This window comes from Lipotes vexillifer, unplaced genomic scaffold (assembly GCF_000442215.2).
Source record: "Lipotes vexillifer unplaced genomic scaffold, Lipotes_vexillifer_v1.1 scaffold184, whole genome shotgun sequence".
NCBI classification, from domain to species: domain Eukaryota; kingdom Metazoa; phylum Chordata; class Mammalia; order Artiodactyla; family Lipotidae; genus Lipotes; species Lipotes vexillifer.
In genome coordinates this window covers 1,789,336-1,812,141 of record NW_006783561.1, presented here as the reverse complement: position 1 = coordinate 1,812,141, position 22,806 = coordinate 1,789,336, and the positions used below count along the sequence as shown (strand labels likewise).

The following is a 22,806-nucleotide window of genomic DNA, read 5'->3' as shown; positions in this document are numbered from 1 at the left end:
TGTGTGTGTGTGTGTGTGTGTGTGTGTGTGTGTGTGTGTGTGTGTGTGTGTGTGTGTGTGCGCGCGCGCGTGCGCGTTCAGTCAAGACCCTAAACGTGAAATCAGCTAGATCTGGATTCCCATCCCAGCTTGGTCAATTGCCTTTTTCCTCATCCATAAATGGAGGACAATCATAGTAGCTACCTCCCAGAACTGTTAAAAAGATGAAAGGAGGGGCTTCCCTGATGGTGCAGTGGTTGGGAGTCCACCTGCCAATGCAGGGGACACAGGTGCGTGCCCCAGTCCAGGAGGATCCCACATGCCGCGGAGCTGCTGGGCCCGTGAGCCATGGCCGCTGAGCCTGTGTGTCCGGAGCCTGTGCTCCAAAACGGGAAAGGCCACAACAGTGAGAGGCAGATGTACCGCAAAAAAAAAAAAAAAAAAAAAAAAAGATGAAATAACATCCATGGTTTGCCCACTATGATGCCTGGTGCCCAGCCAGCACTCAGTGTGGTGGCAGCTGGTACTGTCACTGTCCCTCACCTCCCTGGCCCCTTCCATACTCACAAGCTCTTCACCTCAGCTACGGCCTCAGGGCGAGACAGGCGAACTCTCTGCAGGTCCTCTTGCCTCACGCTATGATACTTCCTCCGCATCAGCTCAGACTCGGGCAGTCGTGCCCGGCAGACTTCCTGAAGGTAGCCCAGCAGGGCGGGCACTGAAATCATCAGGGCACCCACTGAGTACCATGCACCTATGGGAGCAAAAACACTGCAGATAAGCAGATAGCAGGACCAGGAGCCTCCGCCCACCCAGATGTCCACGTGCTCGCTCCCTCACCTGCTCCAGGTCTCTGCCCAAAAGACCTCCCCCAACCACCTGGTATGAAACAGAACCCCCGCCCCCCCACGGCCTCCAGCCCCTTAACCCAGCTTTAGTTTTCCTCATAGAACTTATCACCGCATGGCAGATTACACATACGATTGTTGGCTCCTCTGTGAATGTAGGCTCCTAAGAGCTGGGACTTTTTCCCCCATCTGGTCACTGCTGTAGCCCCAGACCCTTTTTTTAAAATATTAAAAATCACTACACTAGCACACAGCACACAGCAGGTGGCTCGTGCCTGGAGTCTGGCCGCTGGGAGCTCCCGATGACTGACAGTCTGACCTTTGGGCCACTAGGGCAGACTGGAAGCCTTCCTTTGGAGTTTAGGATACCACAGACCACTATGGATCGAGCAATGGTGAGGCTAAAAGAAAATGCAAACAAGGAACTTCTTCCATGTTAACATGGTACCCTCCAAAGCAAACTAACAGAGCACTGGGCACCGAGTAAATGCTTGTTAAATATCTGTCATCTGAACTGACTTACTTTGGAAATATATTCAGAAAAATCTAACAGTCTGGGAAGGATATCTGAGTTTCAGTCAGACAAAGAAGAGTCCTACTAAGACATAGAAGATGAGGTTTTATGTGAAACAGGTTTATTTTCAACCCATTGAAACCACAGGAGGCAAAGGAGACACTTGAGAAATGTGAATTCAATAGAACAAATGCATGAAGAAAGGACTCAGCTCCTCAGAACGTTCTGCCCCAGGCCCTTCACTCATTTCCCTTGAGGGGTTTGGCTTTTTCTGCAGCCATCTGCCAGTTCTGACTAAAAGGGCTGGGTCCCAGCACACCTTGTCATAAAAGGTCCCCAGTAGACAGCACTATCCAGGACCCCACCAGCCACCCACCTGTCCACACATCAACCTCAAAGGCTTCAGGCCACAGACCCCTCACCACTGGTGACTGCCCAGCAGCCCCGGCCAGGCTCACTTGCTGAGCCAGAGAAAATCAACAGATGTGGCAAAAATCCCTGATCAGCTCACCTTCCTAGTACCTTCACCCCATGTCATGTCCCCAAATGACCCCAGAAACCAAAATGGGAAAAGGTTAATGCATCAGCATCAGTCCAGAAGGAAATAATAATAACAGCTATAATGTACTGACTGCTTATTCTATGTCAGGAACTGTGTTAAGTGTTATACATAGATTATCTCATTCCTCACAACGAGCCTCTGAGGAAAGCACTGTTACTATCCTCCCTTCAGAGATGAGGAAAATTAGGCCTTAATGGACAGGTTAAAGAACTTCCGAGGTCACACCGGTGGCCCGGCCAGGATTCTAGCCCAGGGTGGGTATCTCAGGAGCCTATGTTCTGACATAGAGCAGACACAGAGGGAGGCCAACTCCGTGGCGAGACAGGCGGCTCCCTCACATGGGCTGCTTCTCCGAATTCCTCCCCACATTCATTCACAAAAAAACCCTGGCCCCTGGTTCTTACCCTCATTCAAGGTGAGGAACAAGATGTTGAGGCCCAGGCAGGTCAGCAAGGAACACAATGGTGTCTGCCACCTACAACACAGAGAGTCCTGGTCACTGAAGACAGCTGCCCCTCCAGCCAGGAAGGGGAGACAGGCACACAGGCGGGTCTTCAAAATCAGGAGGAAGAGGAGGCCCTGGAGCTCGGAAGGTCAGGGAGAAATGAAAAGTGGGTCTCTCACTTGGACAGCCGACCGGGAGAGGAGCTGAGGCCACACCTTAGGCCCCGTGGTGAGAAAGGGCATCCTCTCAGAACCAGAAGACCTGTAGAAGCTTTTTTCAGGAGGAGGAAGAATTTATGAAATTATCTGTTAATGTTATAACCCTGTTTAACCTGTGTTTTGTAAGGTTCTATTCTCTTTAAGAGGTGCCGAAGACATTCTTCTTTAAGAGTTTTCCTTTATTCTTTGTATTTACTGAGACAGAGTTGATATGTAATGTATTCTTTTTTTACAATTTCGTAAGAACACATGCTTACTGCACAAGACTCATCTAATATGGAAACTGAGAGAACAAAATGTAAAGGATTTCTTTGACCTTATTTGTGACTTTCTCTTATTTCTGTGATTTTGAGAGTTTGTTTTAAACATACATTAATTCCAAAGGAAAGAAAATAATAAAGGTTTCATTTCAACATATAAAAAATGAAGACAAAACCAGGGTTGGCATTCCCTCAGCAAACATGCCCAAAGTGAACTGGAACTTTTAGAAGCAAACACAGACCCAGCTCCCACCACCACCAAATGCCAAGCAGAAGCCCCCAAAGACGGAGGAAAGAAAATCAGAGACAGTTGCTGAGGACGAGCAACGCTGCTGGCTTAGTCCTTGATAAAGGACATTTAACAGGGTAAAGGGAGCACAGACGTAATCACGAAGCCACTGACACCTACATTCTAAAGAGCAGTGTCAGTGGATATAAGGTGGGCCCTCAGAGGAGAGAGTCAAATAGAAAAATCAACAGGTAAGTTGCAATGTATTCAGAACTTCAATGCATTTTCTTTTGCTCTAATTGGGATATTTCACAGTTACTAAATGAGGTTAACTAATTTATGGGGTGCTTTTTTTTTTAACAAGAGTTATGAGTAAGGGAGTGAAATGACCTCTCTCTGCCTTTGTCTTAAAATTCCATACACTCCAACTACACCACCCTAATTAGGCCTCAGACCCATCTAGTGGCTGCTACCAGGGTAAAAGCAAATTAAGTCAGGTCTAAGGCCAATCCCATCTCAGAAATAAAAATAGCACACAGCCACTGAGATCGCTTTCATTTTAAAGCCTCTCTCTCTCTCTCTTTTTTGTTTTAAGATTTGTTTGTTTATTTTTTGGCCATGCCACGTGGCATGTGGGATCTTAGTTCCCCAACCGGGGATTGAACCTGCGCCTCCTACAGTAGAAGCGCAGAGTCCGAACCACTGGACCGCGTGGGAATTCCCAGCCTCTCCCATTCTATCTGACGTCTTTACCGACACTTTACCGACCCATCTACCGGAGTAGCTGATCCCAGAAGAGAGAAGTCTTTTAAAAATCTACTGTAGCTCCAGGCTTCAGACCTCATAGAAGCTCAAGATTAGATCCCTCTGCAAAGTCAAATCCTCTTTACTAAGAAAAGAACAACCAAACACACAAACTAATCTGACAGCCACTTTCACAGACCAGCACTCCATCTCCCAGCTGCTCGGAGACCATAAGCTCCTGGGGGCTTCTGAGTCCCGATGCTCCTCCTCATCCAGCTTAGTCAATCCCACCACATCCTCAGATTTCTAACTTCATAAAATGGAAAAATCCTAATACATTAGTGCCAAGAAGCACTAAGAGACCAGTGCTGGAAAAGGAGAAGGGCAGGATATATTTAACTTTTGTGCTTTGCCACGAAAAGGCAAAACACACATATATACATACACACGTATATACATACACACATACATTTGCATGCACAGGTGCATACGCACGCGCACACACACACACACAGAGTAGAAAACACCAGAGAGCACAGCCCCGTGCTTTCCAGAGCCCACACACTCCCCTAAGGAAGACCACAATTCATTTCAGCTAGTTGGTCATGGTGGGATTACAAAGCGAGCCCCTCCTTACACCATCTCCCTACCCCTTACATCAACAGCATAGTCATCTAAAAGTAGAGAACATTGCTCTGGAACACTGACCAGCTCATCTCTAGGGATAATACCATAAATTAAAGGGGTTCTGGGGTGAACAAGAAAAACTCAGGGCATTGGTCAGAGTTAAAAATAAACCTCCCACTATTTCCAGAGTGAGGTAAGAATAAATACTCCAGAGCACCCTGGGAGGTTAACCCAACCCTACCTGCCCTTGTCTCCTACCTGTGTCTCTCAGGCATCTGAGATGGTTGAAGGCCTTTAAAAGAATCTGATGAAAACTAGAAGCTTCTCCCTAGAAATACACACACGTGTGCCCACACAACTCTACATGCAGGTTCAGGAGATTCACTGACCCCGAGAGCCCCACCCACAGGCTCTAGATGAAGAACATCTGCTCTTTAGGACAAGCTGGCTTTATGTGACTTCCATTACATCGCAGTATTAGGAACACATAACCTTTGCACAAAAAAAAAAAAAAAATTTTTTTTTTACTCAAATCTAATCCAACCTTTAAATTTAACTTCCAGTCTGCACCAGGAAGAAGCAGCAACCAGACAAATCTAGGTAGGAAATTCTCCAGCAAGTCAGTGTCGTGAAAGAGACCATTTGATTGAGAAAGACCTAAGAGACATAATAACCACACAGAATGCATGGTGCTGGATCGGAGCCTGATTTGACCAAAACAATGGTAAATGACATTCTTGGGACTGAGAAAATCTGAATATGAACTGGGTATAGGGTGACATCAAGGAATCACTGTTAATTGTGTTAGGTATGATGTTACCTTATTTTTTTTTAAAAAGTCATTATTATTTAGAGACAAACTAAATAATGTGTTTAGGGAGCAGAATGGTATGTATCTATAATTTTAAATACTTTAGCATAAGAAATAAAGTGAGCTGAAAGGAGAAAAAAGAAAATTACCAAGGATGAAAATCAAAGCAGAACAGGAACAAAAACTTTTGAGAGCCATAATCCTAAAGGATTAGTGAAAATAGTGTCTGCTTATTCATAGTTATTTGCATCCTAATTTTAATATGAATTATGCTAATGTTGGGAGAGAAGGGAAAAAAAGCCTGCTCTGGATAAAGGCCCAATGGTCAAGGCTAGCTAGCAGTCCTGAGGTATGAGCTTATTCAGCCACAAAGAAGAAACCCTGGTGAAAGGCCAGATGGTTCCCAGTTCCTGCCTCTCCTGGGTTGGGCCTGAGACACAGGGTCTAGAATAAGCCCAGAGGCCCAAAGGACCTCCCAGAACTGCTCCTCACTAGCGCAGAAAGGATAACCCAGCCACTGCCTCAGTGGCCAGAGCAGGAAGGCAGAAGGCCCAGCAGGTTGGAGCAACCCTAAATAAAATCTGTACCTGAGCAAATACCGGACACCATCACCTGCATCCTTCAGAGGTTCCAGGTAGATCTCCAGCCTCTTGTAGGACAGAACCAAGTTGAAAAGATCAAACGCCGGGGACTTGGCAGGAGCAGTTGGAGACTCCAGGGGAGCCTCGGGGACCATGCTGGGGCTCACCTCTGGCCCACACCCCTCTCGCTCTGAGGTCTGCATCCTGTAACCATAAGAATTCCTGACATTTGCATTGCACTTCCAATGCCCAACACACTTCTACTTGCATTATTTCATGTGGTGCCATAATAAACCTATGAGGTAGGCAGGACTACAGGTGGAAAGCCTATTTCACAGAGGAAGACACATTCAGCAAGGTGAAGTGAATGACCCAGATAGAGCTGACCCTTGAACAACATGGGTTTGAACTTCACGGTTCCACTTATATGCAGATTTTTTCCAACACTAAATACTACAGTTCTACACAATCTGCAGTTGGTTGAATCCTCGGATGCCCAACGGCGGATACGGAGGAACCGCGTGGAGGGAGGGCGTACTGTAAGTCATACTCCAATTTTTGACTTCACAGAGAGTCAGCGCTCCTAACCCCTGCGTTGTTCAAGGGTCAACTGTATAAAATCCTGCTCTTCTGACTCTCCATCTAATGTTCTTTTCCCCACAGACCCATCAAGAGTATAAACCATAAAGATCAAGCACACATGGTTGCTGGTGAGAGGCAGCCTGGGGTCTCAAGTGAAACGATGTCCTGAAATATTTTTCTCCCACTTTTTACTTAGCTAATTCCTACTCATCACTCAGGTATCGGCTTAAACACCACTCCCCTGCTCTGAGAAGTCTTTGCCAACAACTCCAGTCTGGACTGGGAGACCCTTCCCAATGCTCCCAAAGGATCATGTACTCAGTACCCTAACAGCATTTATCACACCAAAGCAAAACTCCCTTCTTTCTTGCCAGTCAGCCCCTCTTAAACTTTGAGTTCCAGCAGGTCAAAGACTACGTCTTCCATTCACCACTGTTTCCGCACACAATGGGAATGTAATAAATGCTCGCTGAGTGAGTGAATTAATTGCCCACGCTCCAGGACCCCAGAGCTTTCTTCCACCCTGCTGCATCCTCTAAGCTTTCCCTCTCCCTTCTGTTCGCAACAACCTCCTGAACCATCCCTCCCCATTACCCGCCCCTTTTTCCCCTTGAACCCTACGGGGCAGTCACCACCTTCCATAAAACCCCATTCCCTTCTCTCTTCTCTGTAGCCACAGAACTCTCACCGTCTCTCCTAATTTCAAAGTCCGACCCAAACGCTAAGCAGTAAACAAGGAGGTAGACCCTTGGCTCACAGCAACAAAAGCCAGTTCCAGGCAAGGGGCTGCGATCTGGGACGACGGGGGGAGGAGGGTGTTTGAAAGGGAGGGTAACAAAGGGGCCACCAGGAACCCGAGACCCCCTCAGGCGGAGCTAGGACGAAAGGACCCAAGGCGGGCGCGAGGTAAGAGCCCAGGAAGGGGTGAAGCAGGTCTGCGCCGGCAGAGGCCGGACCATCACCCCTGCAGCCCAGGGAGCCGGACGGGGCCCTGAGACCTAAACCACAGAAGACCACACCCAAGGTCGCTGGGCCAGCAGGTGGTGGCCCCCGCGGCGTTAGGCGCCTAACTCCGCACAGTCGGCTGACACACCAGAGTGGGGTGGGGGTGGCACCTCACCTAAGCGGTCGCTGCGATGGTGGGGAAGGGGCGGGGACGGCCAGGAGGCACTAATAGGGCCACTGGACCCCGGCGCGTTTCCTCAGGCCCGCCCCACCACGACGCGCCTCTTCCCAAGGCCTCTCTGAAGTCGCAGTACTGAGAACCTCCGCCGCCTCCCCCGCCGCCGCTTCCGCGACGCGATTGCTCTGCCGCGGCGTGCCCTTGACGTCATCGCTCCCGCCCCGCCTCCCGGGTTTAGCTCCGCCCGCTCTAAGGACAGGTGAGCGCCCTCGTCTGCACTGCGCCTGCGCGCCGTTTCTTCCTCAGCCAGGATCCTGGGCTCAACTGTAGTCCTGCCCGACGGCGGTTTGCTAAGCCCTGGGAGTTTAGGGAACCCCACCCCTCGCTGTCCCCGCGTCGTTTTGGATTCCGACAGCGAACAGTTGGACAGAAGCTAACCTGAAGAATTTACGTCTGCATCCTCCCCCCACCAAATTTAGCACTTGCCTCACCCCCTGGGGACCGTGAGCTTACAAAAGGCAGAAACCATATCCCTGCTTGCCCGATGCCTAGCAGAGAATGCAATTCCGTTCAGCGTTTCCTGAGTAGCTACTGTGTACAGGGTCCTGGGCAAGCTCTTCCCAATTCAACCCACTTCTCACTGTGTTGCCCGGTTAATCGCCCTTAAAGCATGCATCCGATGCCTTTGCATTAATAATAATAGCACTAACATTTATTTACGGAGGGCTTACCAGGCGGCAGGCACTGGACTAAGCTCTCTGTAGGCATTATCTTAGCTAGTCCTCCTCCAACAACGCTATTAGGGTTATCGCCATTTCACAGATGAGGAATCTGAGATTTGTCAAGGAACTTCAGTGTCTCTCAGCTAGTACGCAACAGTGAGCTGGGATTTTAACCTCTGTGTCATCTGACCCTGGTTCCCCCAACCATACCATCACCACCTTAGTCTGCATTTACTGGCCTCAGCCCCTGCTAGTCCCCTACAGGAGAGCCTCTTAACTTCAGCCAACTGAACTCCTCCATTGTTACCTTCAAGTGCCCCTTGCATTCTGGTCTCCTTACATTGCTTGTGCTGTGAGCTCCGGAAGGAATGCCCTTCTCCCACTTGTGCTTTTGTCCAAATCCAACCCATTCATCTAGGCAGGAGTCAAATGTCTGCACTCCTTCCCTGATTGCCCCAGCCAGAAGTAATCACTTCCCCCTCCAAACAGCCAGAAGGTAGACAGATACAAATCAGCCACTCACCACTAAACCATATTCAGAAATCCCCTTGCTTTTTAGAGGAATGGGCCTGGCTTTGTGGCTGGGCCAGGCTTGTCTTCTGGACTCTGCCTCTCCTTTAAGATGAGGCTAGGATATCTTTACCTGTAATTCCACCTTCAGTAATTTACTCCAAAGGTAGATTTCAGTTTCTTTGAAATTCCTCCTCCTCAGGTCTGCCTGGACCATTGGCCTCAGGCTGACTATAGCTAGTAGTTTTATTGGTTCTCTCTCCTGGCAGCTATAGAATTGAGGGATATCATTCCAGAACTCCTCGACATTGTTTGAGGAAAACACTGGAGGATACAAAAAGGCTCTAAAGACCAGAAAGGGACAACAGTCATGGCCCATCAATGAACAAAGGCTTCTCCTGGTAACTAGAGACTGGTCAACTGGAGTCTGCTTTCTGGGACCTGACTCTGATTTTTCATAATCAAGTTCTCCTGGTTCCTTCTTTCCCTTCTCCAGCATTCTGAGTCTTCACTTCTTGCCTCAAATCCTGATGCCACTGATGTTTTCCCCTGGATAGCTGATAGGTGGGAGAGACTAAGGGAGGAAAAAAAAATAGAAAAAGAGGATAATTAATACCTTAACATGACATTTTCGGAGGTTAGTCTTTGAATCTATAAGAAAGGGTGTATATGGTCCACATAATTGAATTTCACTGGGGCTCTTGGAGAATTATTAGCAAGAAATGTTAGGTAGAACAAGCTGGAAAAATATGAGCAGGAAGAGAAGGGAATGGCTAAGCACAGCTTTCTCCACCAGATGGCGCTCTCACCCACTCTTACACAGACTTGTTCAGAAGCCTCTCTAAACTTGGGGTTTCTGGCGATGGTCTCTCATGCCACCATTTCTTGCATATACCAGATCTTCTCATGCTTCTAGCTGCATTAGTTATCTCTTGCTGTGTAACAATTATTTCAAAACTTACTGGCTTATCAGAACCGCAAAAAAACAAAAAACTTAGTGGCTTAAAACAATATGTATTATTTGGCTTTGGGGTGGTTTTTGCAGGAAACTGCAAGCAGCTTGGTGGGTGGTTTTGGCCCAGGGGCTTTTGTGAGGTTGTACTCAGATGCTGGCCAGAGCTGCTGTCATCTGAAGGCTTGATGGGGCTGGAGGATTGGCTTCCTCACATAGCAGACCGGTTGGTGCTGGCTCTTGTGCTGACAGGCTGGCAAGGGGTTTCAGTTCCTCTCCACCCGGGACTCTCCAGAAGGTATCTCGAGTGTCCTCACGACATGGAGGCTGACTTCCCCCAGAGCAGGAGATCCAAGAGGGAGCAAAGCAGGAAGCTACAAGGTCTCCTATGCCATATCCTCAAAAGTCACACACTGTCACTTTCACAATATCCTGTTGGTCTTACGGGTCCGAACTAGTCAACATTCCAACGCATAATGGGAAGATTATACAACAGCATAACTACCAGGAGGTGAGACTTATCGGGGCCATCCTCGAGGCCATCTTGGAGGCTGGCTGCTATGTGCTGCTCTGTCGGCTTAGATTACCTTTCCTTCCACCTCATCTCCCCCTGCTCACCTTTTAACATCCAGCTTGAATATCAGGTTCTTTGTAAAGACTTCCCCAAATAATTCCTCACTTCCTCCTCTGTGTCTACACAGAACTCTTTCATCTCTATTAAGCACCTATCACCTTTCTTTTTTCTTTCTTTCTTTCTTTTTTTTTTTTTTTTTTTTTTTTTTTTTTTTTTTTTTTTTTTTGGGCACGCAGCATGCAGGATCTTAGCTCCCCGACCAGGCGTCAAACCTATGCCCCTCTGCAGTGGAAACTCAGAGTCTTAACCACTGAACCACCAGGGAAGTCCCTCACCTTGCATTTCAATCTTTCTCTTGAACATGACTATTTCCCTCATCGTGTCCTGAATTCCTGAGAGCAGGGGGACTGTGACTTAACATCTTGCCAGTCCCAGTTTCTGCCAAGTATATAGCACAGCCCTGGCATAGTAGGTACTCAATGAATGCTTGTTTTAAAATAAATGAGTAAAACAGAAAATAAGAAGTGTTGGTGAGGATGTGGAGAAACAAGAACCTTGTGTGCTGTTGGTGGGAACATAAATGGTGCAGACTCTATGGGAAACAATATGGCAATTCCTAAAAAGTTAAACAGAATCACCGTATGATCCAGCAATGCCACTTCTGGGCATATACCCGAAAGAATTGAAAGCAGGGTCTCGAAGAGATATTTGTATACCCATGTTCACAGCAGTTTTAATCACAAAAGGTGGAAGCAACCCAAGTGTCCATTGATGGATGAATGGATAAACAAAATGTGGTGTACACATACACAATGGGCTATTTTTACTTAAAAAATAAGGAAATTCTGACACATGCTACAACATGAATGAACCTTGAGGACATTGATGCTGAGTGAAGAGCTCAGCCAGTCACAAAAAGACATACTGTATGATTACACTTATATGAGGTATCTAGAGCAGTGAAATTCATAGAGACAGAAAGTATTGAATAGTGGTTGTCAGGGGCTGGAGGGAGGGGGAATGGGGATTTATTATTTAATGAGTACAGACTTTCAGTTTTTCAAGATGAGAAGAGTTCTGAAGATGGTTGCCCAACAGCGTGAACATATTTAATACCAATGAACTGTACATTTAAAAAATGGTTAAGGGGGCTTCCCTGGTTGTGCAGTGGTTGAGAATCTGCCTGCTAATGCAGGGGACACGGGTTCGAGCCCTGGTCTGGGAAGATCCCACATGCCGTGGAGCAATGAAGCCCATGCGCCACAACTACTGAGCCTGCGCTCTAGAGCCTGCAAGCCACAACTACTGAGCCCACGAGCCACAAGTACCAAAGCCCACGCACCTAGAGCTCGTGCTCCACAAGAGAAGCCACCGCAATGAGAAGCCAGTGCACCACAACGGAGAGTAGCCTCTGCTCGCCGCAACTAGAGAAAGCCTGTGTGCAGCAACGAAGACCCAACGCAGCCTAAATAAATAAACTTATTTTTTTTTAATGGTTAAGATGGTAAATTTTATGTTATGTGTATTTTGCCACAATTTTAAAAAATTTTAAACGGAGGAATGATGGATAAAGAAAGTGTGATATATCCATTCAGTGGAATATTAATATTTATCATTAAAATAAACGAAGTACTGATACATGCTACAACATAGATGAACCTTGAAAACATTATGCTATGTAGACACAAAAGACCACATATTGTATGATTCCATTTACACTAAATGTCCAGAATAGGCGAGTCCATAGAGACAGAAAGTAGATTGATTAGTGGCTGCCAGGGACTGGGGGTAAGAAGGAATTGGGAGTGACTAATAGGTACAGCGTTTCTTTTTCGGGTGATGGAAATGTTCTGGAATTGGATAGTGGTGATAGTTGCACAACTTTGTGAATATACTAAAACCACTGAATTGTACACTCTAAAATGGAGAATTTCTGCGTGAAATTTTATCTTACAGGAACTGTTTCAATTTTTTAAATGAATGAATAAATGAAAGAAACATTTGACTGATATGTATTTTTAGATTCTCTTTAATATTTGGGTTTACTCTAGTATTTAAACTTAATATTTGGGTATATTTTGGGGTTAATAACTCACTGCCATTGCTCTGAAAAGTGTTCAATAAATAACATCTTTATGTTCTTGTACCTGGGAAAGAAGCCCTCATGAGTAATGAGTTTTCCAGCTGTGACACAGTGAGTTGTTGGACAAACACAGCAAGGAAATGAATGTCTGCTGTTATACTCTTACTCAACAGCTCTTGGCAGCCATGAAAACAACCATTCATCAAACACAGGGGCAAAAAAAGTCTTGAAGAGCAAGGCAATGAAAACCTCAGCAATAAAACCTGTGGCCTCCCAGGAAAGAAGCAGTTAACTCTCCACCCAAAAGTCCTCTTCCCTCTTCCAGGGTATAGAGTTGTAGCCGGGCAGCCATTGCCCCACCATGGACTACACCTTCCAGCCTCCTTGCATATAGATTATTCGGTCATGTGACTCCCCAAAAGACGTGAGTGATAAGAGTCACTTCTAGTTCAAGGCATTTAAATGTCGGAAATCTACTCCTCCCACTTTTCTCCCAAATGCCAGCTCAAAGAAGAGGAGATGGTGGGGCCACAAATTGGGAGGAGCCTAAGTCCCTGAATCATCACATCGTGGAAACCTCCCACTGACGTGGAATATCCACAATGGACAACTGTGTGAGGCAGAAATAGATTTGTATGTGAACAACAAATAGACTTTTGTTATATTAAGCCACTGAAATGTTGAGGTGTGTTTGTTACAGCAGCTAAACACCAATATTCATTCATTCCACCAAATAACTACGTATTATGTGCCTTTCGTGGGAATACAGAGAAGAATAGCCTGGAATTCTTCCCTCAAAAAGTTCTCATTCTAAATTGGAGAATTAGATGAGAGAATTAATGGGAGAGACAACTTGAATAAAAATGCCACGAATGGAAAGGCAGTAGGTGAGCCACAAAAAACCCTGCATAGACCAATTACCATTAATGAAACTGAGAGAATTAACCAAAGAACTTCCTAAAAGGGAGTTCCCTTGTGGCCTAGTGGTTAGGACTCCAGGCTTTCACTTCCATGGCCCCGGTTCAATCCCTCATCGGGGAACTGAGATCCCACAAGCCGCACAACTTGGCTAAAAACAAATAAATAAAACAAAAAAAGCTTCCTAAAAGGCATCAGGAACAGGTTATTTTGTAGACAATTTTATTAAACCCATCAGTAAAATGATATGGTTAAGCTATTCCAGAGAACAGAACAAGATGGAAAACTTTCCAATTTATTCTGAGTCCAGAATTACCATCCATGATACAAATGTCAGGCAAGAGCACACACACAAATAAACAAATTTCATCTGGAACATAGGTAATAAAAATAGCAAAAGAATACACCTACCACACAGCTAAGCCACTCCACTGCTAGGTATTTAACAAAGAGAAATGAAAGTCTATGTCTTCACAAATATTTATGCATGAATGTTCAGAGCAGCTTTATTTGCAGGAACCAAAATCTTGAAACAACACAAATGTCCATCAACAGGTGAATGGATAAACAAATTATACTATACCCATAAAATGGAATAATACTCAGTGATAGATAAAAATGAATGAAATATTGGTACAACAACAACATGAGTGAATCTCAAAATTACTGAGTAAAAGAGGCCAGACACTGCCCCCTCCAATGGGGGGAAAAAATAACCCACATACTGTACATTCCACTTATATAAACTAATCTATAGTCATGGGAAGCATCAGTAGTTGCCTGGGGTGGGGAGATGGAAAAGGGAAAAAGAGATTACAAGGGGGCACAAAAAAGCTTTGGGGCACAATGGATATGTCCACAGTCTTAATTGTGATGGCTTCACAAGTGTACACATACGTCAAAACTCATCAAAGTGTACTTTTTTTTTTTTCCTGGTTGTGTCCTGTGGCATGTGGGATCTTAGTTCCCTGACCAGGAATCAAACCCATGCCCCCTGCAGTGGGAAGCCAGAGCCTTAACCACTGGACCGCCAGGGAAGTCCCCAAAGTGTACATTTAACATAGAAGTATACCCTAATCTTTGTGTGTGTATATGTATAAGTATAGATAGATAGATAGATACATAGATAGATAGGCAAACACTTCACCTCTCTGAGCCTCATCTACAAAATGTGGTTATTATCTATGCTGTTTATCTTTTCATATAAGGATGAGATGAAATAATGAATGTAAAAATATATTTGCAAGCTGTGAGTACAAGAGACTGAGACGTGTAATCTTTATTACTATTAATGCCATTATCAACAATAATATCATTTTTATCATCACTATCACAGTCACTACACAAAGACCGCATCACCTCAGCCTTCTGGCCCACTAGGTCAAGCTCACTGAGGTAGTTCACCAACTTAACTTAAAAGGAAAAACAAACTCAGCACGTTCACTAGTTCCTAGGGATGGCTGGGAGAAGATGCTGACAAGCTGAAAAATACAACAGAGTTTACCAGGATGTGAGGAAAGACATGTTGTGAAATGCCCACATACGAAACAGCTAGGGAAGCCAAGCAAGTAACTGTTCCTGGCAATGCCCTGTGTTACTGGAATAATTTTGACTTGAATGCACTCATGGAAGGTCTTGCAAACACATAAAGAGGGGAGTCTGTGAACGTCCCACTACTGACACCTGAAAACTCATGGTCGGTTCGTCTCTCCAGATGGACTGGAACCCCAGGAAGCAAGATGAGAACAGTGAGTCCTTTCGGGCTGAAAGGAGGCAGAACTTCTTGGAGCACAGAGACACAGCCCGGGAACTGCCAAAGGGAATAAAAAGGAGAGCAAAGATGGACCTCAGATTCCGTAGGGAAGAAGGAGGTCCTGGCCTTCAGGAAAGTGACAATAATTTTTAACACCTCTGTGCATCTTTTCAAGAAAACTCAAATGTGGACACAAGAAAGACCAGTAGAGGCTTCATTCCATGGCTTGTGAGATTGTCATTCCAACACAGAATCAGGGCAAGATTGCAAAAGACAGAGTTCAGTATCCAAAAGTTCAGAGTCAGATCAGACGGCCATACCTATGGCACCGGGTCTCAAGAGGGAGAAGGGCAGGGTGGAGGAGCAGTTTCAAAAATGTTTCTTACATCCGGCAGACAGAGGGAGAGTGACCTCAGCAGTGAGCTGATGAAACCTGAAGGTAATTATCCAACTTCTTTATAAACCAAGAAGAGAGAAGCTGAGATAATTCAGATTTGTAATAATATAATAAACTTTCCTTCCTGCCTTAGCTTAAGATATACTTAATGCAAAATCTAGCGTAGATCTGGGTGGAGTCTTTGGATGGCTGGAAGAAACAGCCTTCTGGGAAATCCTCTGAAACAGCAGAGCATGGTAGCTTAGACCTGAGTTTGAATCTTGTTTCTGTTACTTAGTCAAGTGCCCTGGGGAAATCAGTTTACCCTTCTGAGCCTGTCTCCATGTCTGTTAAATAGGGGTATATGCACGGGCTTGTGAGAATGATAAGGACGTTACATAAGGCATCCATCATTTGTTCCCTTTCTCCCCTCTTCCCAACTTTGTCTCAGAAGTACTTTACCTGTGGCATCAGAGAGCCCCCTTCAGGACTCCTGGAGATGGCAGCAAGGGCAGCCTGCCTCCCACCCCCAGGGAGATGCAGCTATCAAGCTGCAGAGGGACTGCCTCTGGGAGCTGGCCCTCACCTCAGTGCTGGGGAAGGAACACCACAGCCTTGGTGCCTACAAGATCCCAAATAGCCACCCAGTTCAAAAGGAATGGGGTCATACATATATACACTAACATGTATAAAATAATGAGAACCTGCTGTATAGCACAGGGAACTCCACTTCACTGTACAGTAGAAACTAACACAACATTGTAAAACAACTCTACCCCAATAAAAATAAACATATAAATAAATAAATAATGGGGAAAACCCAAAAAGGAATGGGGTCATGGAACAGGGAGGGCAAAAGAGCTTTCAGATTAAGAGCCCAGCTGGAATTTCCACAGGCTGATGAGGTTGATGTGGTGGCCCTTGCCCTTCTGCTGGCTATGCCCAGGTGCCCTCTTTGGGTCCTGGCCACCTCCCCAGCATACCTCTCCTTTGCTCCACAGGGTCCAGAGAGTGTCAGGCCCTCCTCACCTCTCTCCAGCTGCCCCCACTAACCCTAGTCCCTTGTGGTCTTCTCCCCAAGCCTGGCTGTGACGCCAGATACAGCTGCCCCTCTGCTCCCTCCCCTCCTTGCTACTCTTGGCACTCTGGGGGTAGAAGGAGCACAGACCCCGGAGAGCCACTCCCCATCCTAAGCCTCTATTCCTCATCTGTAAAAACAGGGCCAGTTTTTACTATGATCTTTATAGAAAGCAACCAAGGGAGTTAGCCAAAGTGAGAAAGTTATAAAGGCTCCAGAAAGCCCACAAAATTCTTGCAGTCTCTGACTATTTATATGAACATTTAAAAAGGGCTAGAGGGACTTCCCTGGTGGCGCAGTGGTTGAGAGTCCACCTGCCGATGCAGGGGATGTGGGTTTGTGTCCCAGTCCGGGAGGATCCCACATGCCGCGGAGCGGCTGGGCCCGTGAGCCATGGCCGCAGAGCCTGTGCTCTGCAACGAGAGGGGCCACAACAGTGAGAGGCCCGCGTACCGCAAAAAAAAAAAAAAAAAAAAAACCCCCCTGCCAATGCAAGGGACACGGGTTCGATCCCTGGTCTGGGAAGATCCCACATGCCGTGGAGAAACTAAGCCTGTGCGCCACAACTACTGAAGCCCACGTGCCAAAAGCCTGTGCTCAAACAAGAGAACAAGAGAAGCCACCGCAATGAGAAGCTCGCGCACTGCAACGAAGAGAAGAGTAGCCCCTGCTCTCTGCAACTAGAGAAAGCCCGCGAGCAGCAGCAAAGACCCAACGCAGCCAAAAATAAATAAATAAAATACATAAATTTAAAAAAAAGAATAAAATAAAATAAAAATTCCCACTGTGGTAGTGGAACTCTTTCTCCAAAAAAATAATAAAATTAAATTAAAAGGACTAGAGCTATATTATTATATTATAGAACATTAGAAAGTGTTTAGAACTATATTATTGCTAAATTTTAAAGGCAAGTTCTAGAAGAGTCTGAATGTATATGTGTGTATTTGGGTGAGCATCCAGATATTTTGTTAGTTATAAAAATTAAGGAAGAAGGGCTTAATAGTGAACAATGGCTTATTGCTCAGGTGTGAGGTTAGGATGATCGAATGACTTCTCTTTTTACTTTGTACACTTAGGTAAAAAAATTTAATGGGTATATATTACTATTTTATTCTACAAATAACAATTGTAACAAACAAAAACAATAAAAATATAAGTAGTGCTAACCAGACCTTTCTCCCATATCCCTGCCCTTTCCTTTTTATGCCTGAAAAGGAATTCTTAATTCTCCTTCCTCACCATTGACCATCCCACTCCCATCCCTAGAAAAGCAGGAAAAGTAATAGATAGAAATGAACAAACCCCTCGGATTCCCCAGACCCAAATGGGCTCAGTTATGTCCCCAAGGAGCAGTGTCTTATTTCAAAGTGCCCCCAGCATTAAACAGGAAATGTCAGATTAGACCATTCCTGAACACCTGGTCTCTAGGAGGGAAAACCAAACTCCACCTCTACCTCAGAGCCTGCCCAGAGGCCCACAGGGCTTAGCAACTGGCTGCTGAGGATAGTAAGAGAACATCTACTTTCTAGGCCCAGTCCTGCCACTTGCCAGCTATGTGACCATGGATAAGGCCTTCTCTCTGGGGCTCTATTTCTTCTATTGAATGGGGGTGACAATGCCAACCTCTAAGACTGGTGACAAGATCAAATAAGGTAATGCAACATTTTCAATTGCAAATATTCCACCCAGCTAAAGTAGAGCAGGTGGCTTACCAGCCTTTGCACAAAGGCCGCTTTTTATTTCGTGTGATATTCACTAATTGACACAGAGGGAAGAGGGGAGAAAGGGAGGATCTTGGGCAGCTGGTGGCATTCTCCTCCAGCCTGGAAATGCAAACCATGAAGAGGAGGATGAGAGAGAGAGAGTTTGAGCTGTATTTTGTTTGTTTGTTTGTGTGTTTTTTTGCGGTACGCGGGCCTCTCACTGTTGTGGCTTCTCCCGTTGCGGAGCACAGGCTCCAGACGCGCAGGCTCAGCAGCCATGGCTCACGGGCCCAGCCGCACGTGGGATCTTCCTGGATCGGGGCACGAACCCGCGTCGCCTGCATCGGCAGGCGGACTCCCAACCACTGCGCCACCAGGGAAGCCCTGTGCTGTATTTTGAGGAGGGTGCTTTGAAGAGAGTGGGTGTGGAGCACACGCATCGGATCCCTGCCTGGAGCTGTTCTAGGTGTGCTTTGAGATCTGCCAGTAGAACTCTATGTCCCGGCTGTGTACTTCAGGCCCAGGTCACAGGAGGGAGGAGCCGACAAGAAGCCTGTTAACTGCCCTCCAGTCCTTTCCAGGGTACCTCAGTCAGCAGGCTGAGGCTGGAAGGCAGAGAGGGGGGACCAGATTGGATCTGTCTAGAAGGCAACACCAGAACAATGATCTGCAGGAAAGAACCAGAGCCTGGGCTCCAGGAGACCCCACTCTGGCCCCAGTCAGCTCTGTGACATTAAGCAAGTTGCCACTGCACCCTGGGGTTCATTTCCCCTTCTGTAATATGATGGGCTTGGACCAGAACAGGACCCTCTGGCTCCGTGACCATAGTTATTCTGTGCCTGCCTATCAGGCAGTGGAACTTCCCAAACAGAGGGCCCATTGAGAGCAGGGGTGGGAGCTTCTGGAATTCCCTTCAGCCTCAGTCAGGGACAGACACAGGGAGTTTTCTTCCTGATTCCTGTGCCCTGCCCTAACTGTACTGGAAATCTATGACCTCATTTTTCTTTCCCTCCCAGAAAGAAGGGGAAGCCGGGGAAGCAGACAAATGTGGCAAAATGAGAAGATGGAAGGAGGCTAGGGGACCTGACACAGAGTGTTACTGTAGGGGGCAGGAGAGAAGACACATACATCCAGATCAGACAAACAAACTTTATTCAGAAAAGCATGTTAGTAATCACCACTAAACTACTGAATGAGGCACATCGGTCCCCTCTCCCTACCCTCCCACGCACACCCTCTCTTTGGCCTTTGTAGAATACTGGAGAAATCCTCTCCTGGGCTCACAAGTGGTCCCAGACTTTTGGGCTGGGGGCAGCCCACAGCAGTGTCAGGTTGGATCGAGTCCTGGAGTCCAAAGAGGGAGGCCAAGGAGACTGTCTCCAGTATCCAAAAGTTCCGGGCCAGCTCAGGTAGCCATTCCAATGGCACAGGGCCCCGAGGGGAAGAAGAGGATGGGTGTGGAAGCTGTCTTCACGTCCTTCTCACATCTGGAAAAGCCGCGGGAGGCCAAGTGGGAAGGCACATCTAGACGAGCCAGTGAGCTCTGGAATGTTTCAGGCACATGTGGCTGTATAAGGTACCATGAAGGCCAAGGAGACGTCTGCTCCTGAGTAAGGTCAGCTAACCACAGACAAAGCACTATGGGCTGGGGGCTAAGAAGAGGTCCTCAAAGGGCTGGATCTGAGCTGAGGATGCAGCTTATGTGATGATCTAAAAAACAGAAAAGAACACATGCTGGAGCTCAAAAGCCATTGTTTAGGGTTCAGGGGTGCACGGCTCAGTTCCAGGTATCTGGAAGCTTGTGCCCAAGTCATAACGCAAGCAGAATAGGAATTTCTCTATGTCAAGGCAAAACGAACCTTCACCATCTTGGCGCTTCCACTGAATGACGTGGAAAGGGAGCTGCTGGGCAAAGATTATCCCCTCTCCCCACCTCCTTATATGGCCAGTGAAAACACTGAAACCCTCCGCTGGCCCAGGGAAGGGGCCCTGGGAGAGGTCAGAATGACTGGCTCCGGGAGTCTCCATGGCCTCAGCAACATGGAAACCTGCAACAGAAGAACCAAAGTTGCTGGGCTTCCAAGACACCCCCAGTATCCCAGCAAAGGTCACCCCCAGGTTCTGGCTGGCACCAGCGGTGGGCACTGAAGAAACAGGTACCCTGCCTGGAGCATGGCAGCAGGACCCCAGCCTAACTGAGACGCTGAAGGGCTCAGTGTTCTGGGATTTCCCGGAGGACAGAAAACAATAGCAACAACAATAACACAAATAACCACAATTTTAATGGATACAGAGTTTCAGTTTTGCAAGATGAAAAAGTTCTAGAGATGGATGGTGCTGATCGCTGCACAGCTATGTGAATGTATTTAATACCATTGAACTGTACACTTTAAAGACAGTTTCGATACTCAATTGTATGTTATGAATATTTTACCACAATTAAAAAAAATTTTTTTTCCAAAGATAACCACGGGGATTCCCGGCGGTCCAGCGGTTAGGACTCTGTGCTTTCACTGCCGAGGGTGCAGGTTCGATCCCTGGTCTGGGAACTAAGATCCCACAAGCCACGTGGTGTGGCCAAAAATATTAAAATAAATAAATAAATAAAGATAACCATGTTAACAGTATCTAACATGTATTAACCCCCTACTGTATACAGCACAGCCTGGTTCTGAAGAGGTCAGACTGCCAGAGTTCAAATCTGAACTCACCAGCTGGGAGACTCTAGGTAAGTCAGTTAACCTCTCTGTGACTCATTTTCCTCAAACAGAATATGGAAATAATACTAGAACCCAGCTCAGTAGGGTTGTTGAGAGAATGAAATGAATACATAAGTGCTTTGAGTAGTGCCAGGCACAAAGATGTAAAGATGGTGACTATGTAAAACTCACAAAAGCACTCCACATCCCCACCCAGATCTTCACCACTACAACAGAGAAACCTAAGACTTTTCTTCCTAAACTCTACAAACACGCTCACAAAAAAGCATTCTGGCTTCCCCGATTCTAGTTTCTAATCCAGAGAGGGTTGAACTTTTTCAAAGAGCAGATCTTTGAAGGATTTAGCAAAAAGGTTGAATTGTTGTCATAACCCTTTGGACATTGTGGTTATTACTGTCACCGCTTCAACTTGCTCCTGAATAAAAACCCTTTAACTTTTTTTTTTTTTTGCGGTACGTGGGCCTCTCACTGTTGTGACCTCTCCCGTTGCGGAGCACAGGCTCCGGACGCGCAGGCTCAGCGGCCATGGCTCACGGGCCCAGCCGCTCTGCGGCATGTGGGATGTGGGATCCTCCCAGACGGGGGCACGAACCCGTGTCCCCTGCATCGGCAGGCGGACTCCCAACCACTGCGCCACCAGGGAAGCCCAAACCCTTTATCTTTTAGAAAAGAAGCGGGCTCTGGGTTTTTTATTCAAAGGCCTATGACCTTGCCAGAAAACCAAGAGGCATCTTACCTTACCGAGGCTGGGCCAGCTGTTCATCCCAGATCCCGAGTTTTCTTCTCTGTTTGGTGTGACCCACCCCTGCCAGTTGCTTATGGTCAATGCCAGCATCTCTTACAGGTGATGTTCCTTTTGACTGGGAAACCAGGAAACCATCTGGACAACCTTGGCTTCATTTCCCAAACAATGTAAAGGAATGTTCAATCCACAGTTTCCTCAGGCTCTCGCTGGCCTGGCAGGGCCGGCTATCTTCTCTTGAATGGAGGGGGTGAGGGGCCTCCCTCTGCTATAGAAATTCCCTGGGAAAGAGGAGTGCCCCTTGTCTTCAAACAGACCACAGCCAATGGGTCGGGACCCTTGGTGATAAATGAGAGCCAGGACGACACACGGCTGCTTGGAACCTTAGGTGGAAAAAACTGGTCCAGATCCAGAGGCAGTTAACACTGTAAACTAAGTTACTTGGGCTTCTTTTAGAGCAGGACTTCTCAGAGCCTTTCATATGCTAATGAGCACTGTGAATCTTCAAGAAGGGGAGAAAGCACCTTAGACAAACCCTTTGGGCCTTGAAACCCTCTATTAGAGGGTAGCTCCAGAGTCCGGACTCCTGGGAACAACCAATGCTTTAAAGTAAACAACGCTAGACTGGGAGTCCAAAGACCGGGTTCTAATCTTTTTCTGGCTGTTCGCAAGAGCAAGCTCTGAGTCTCCATCTGCAAAAAGAAGGGGGTGGGGCTCGCCTAACATTCCTTGATGCTGGTGTGGTATCCCTAATGCAAAAAAGATATTGGGAGGTGGGGACAGAACAGAAACCTGTGAGAGGAAGGCTGGGAAGGAGAGGCCAGGGAAGCTAGTGGGCATTAGGAACTGGCCTCCGTGAACCGCGAGGACAAAGGCGGAACAGGAAGAGGAGAAAGAAGACTCCAACGGTGCAAGGGTACAGCCCCCTATCCATCCTCACCTTTGCAGATGGGCCCCAGCGCAAGACATCAAAGCACCGAGGGATGGCCCGTTAGGACTGCGCAGGATGCCCGCACAATCCCAAACTAAAACCACATCCGTCGCTCATCCCAGGACCAGTGGAGGCCCGTCCTCAGCTCCGCCCGCGGCGTCATGCCTGCCTTTTTCAGCACTCGGGGCTGGAAGAGGGGCCAGGGCAAGGGGGTGCTCTTC

General features: G+C 46.9%; 2 protein-coding genes across 7 annotated transcripts in view; both read right to left on the bottom strand.

Annotated features, from left to right (window-relative positions):
- Nucleotides 1-6,023, bottom strand: part of ZFYVE27 (zinc finger FYVE-type containing 27) — a 20,500-nt gene extending 14,477 nt beyond the window's left edge. For 3 of the 6 annotated variants that reach the window (XM_007456224.1, XM_007456225.1, XM_007456226.1), the window contains exons 1-3: nucleotides 5,825-6,021; nucleotides 2,308-2,378; nucleotides 547-733 (exon numbers count right to left, since the gene is read on the bottom strand). In XM_007456224.1, coding sequence (XP_007456286.1) covers nucleotides 547-733; nucleotides 2,308-2,378; nucleotides 5,825-6,021 — 455 coding nt within the window. Of the gene's footprint in view, nucleotides 1-546; nucleotides 734-2,307; nucleotides 2,379-5,824 lie in introns of all 6 variants that reach the window. The other 3 variants (XM_007456228.1, XM_007456229.1, XM_007456227.1) reach the window with 2 other exon arrangements.
- Nucleotides 6,024-22,698: 16,675 nt separating this feature from the next.
- The window catches only part of MARVELD1 (MARVEL domain containing 1), a 996-nt gene continuing 888 nt past the window's right edge, over nucleotides 22,699-22,806 (bottom strand). The window contains exon 2 of the mRNA XM_007456243.1: nucleotides 22,699-22,772. Within this exon, the coding sequence (XP_007456305.1) occupies nucleotides 22,699-22,772 (74 nt within the window). The remainder of the gene's footprint in view (nucleotides 22,773-22,806) is intronic.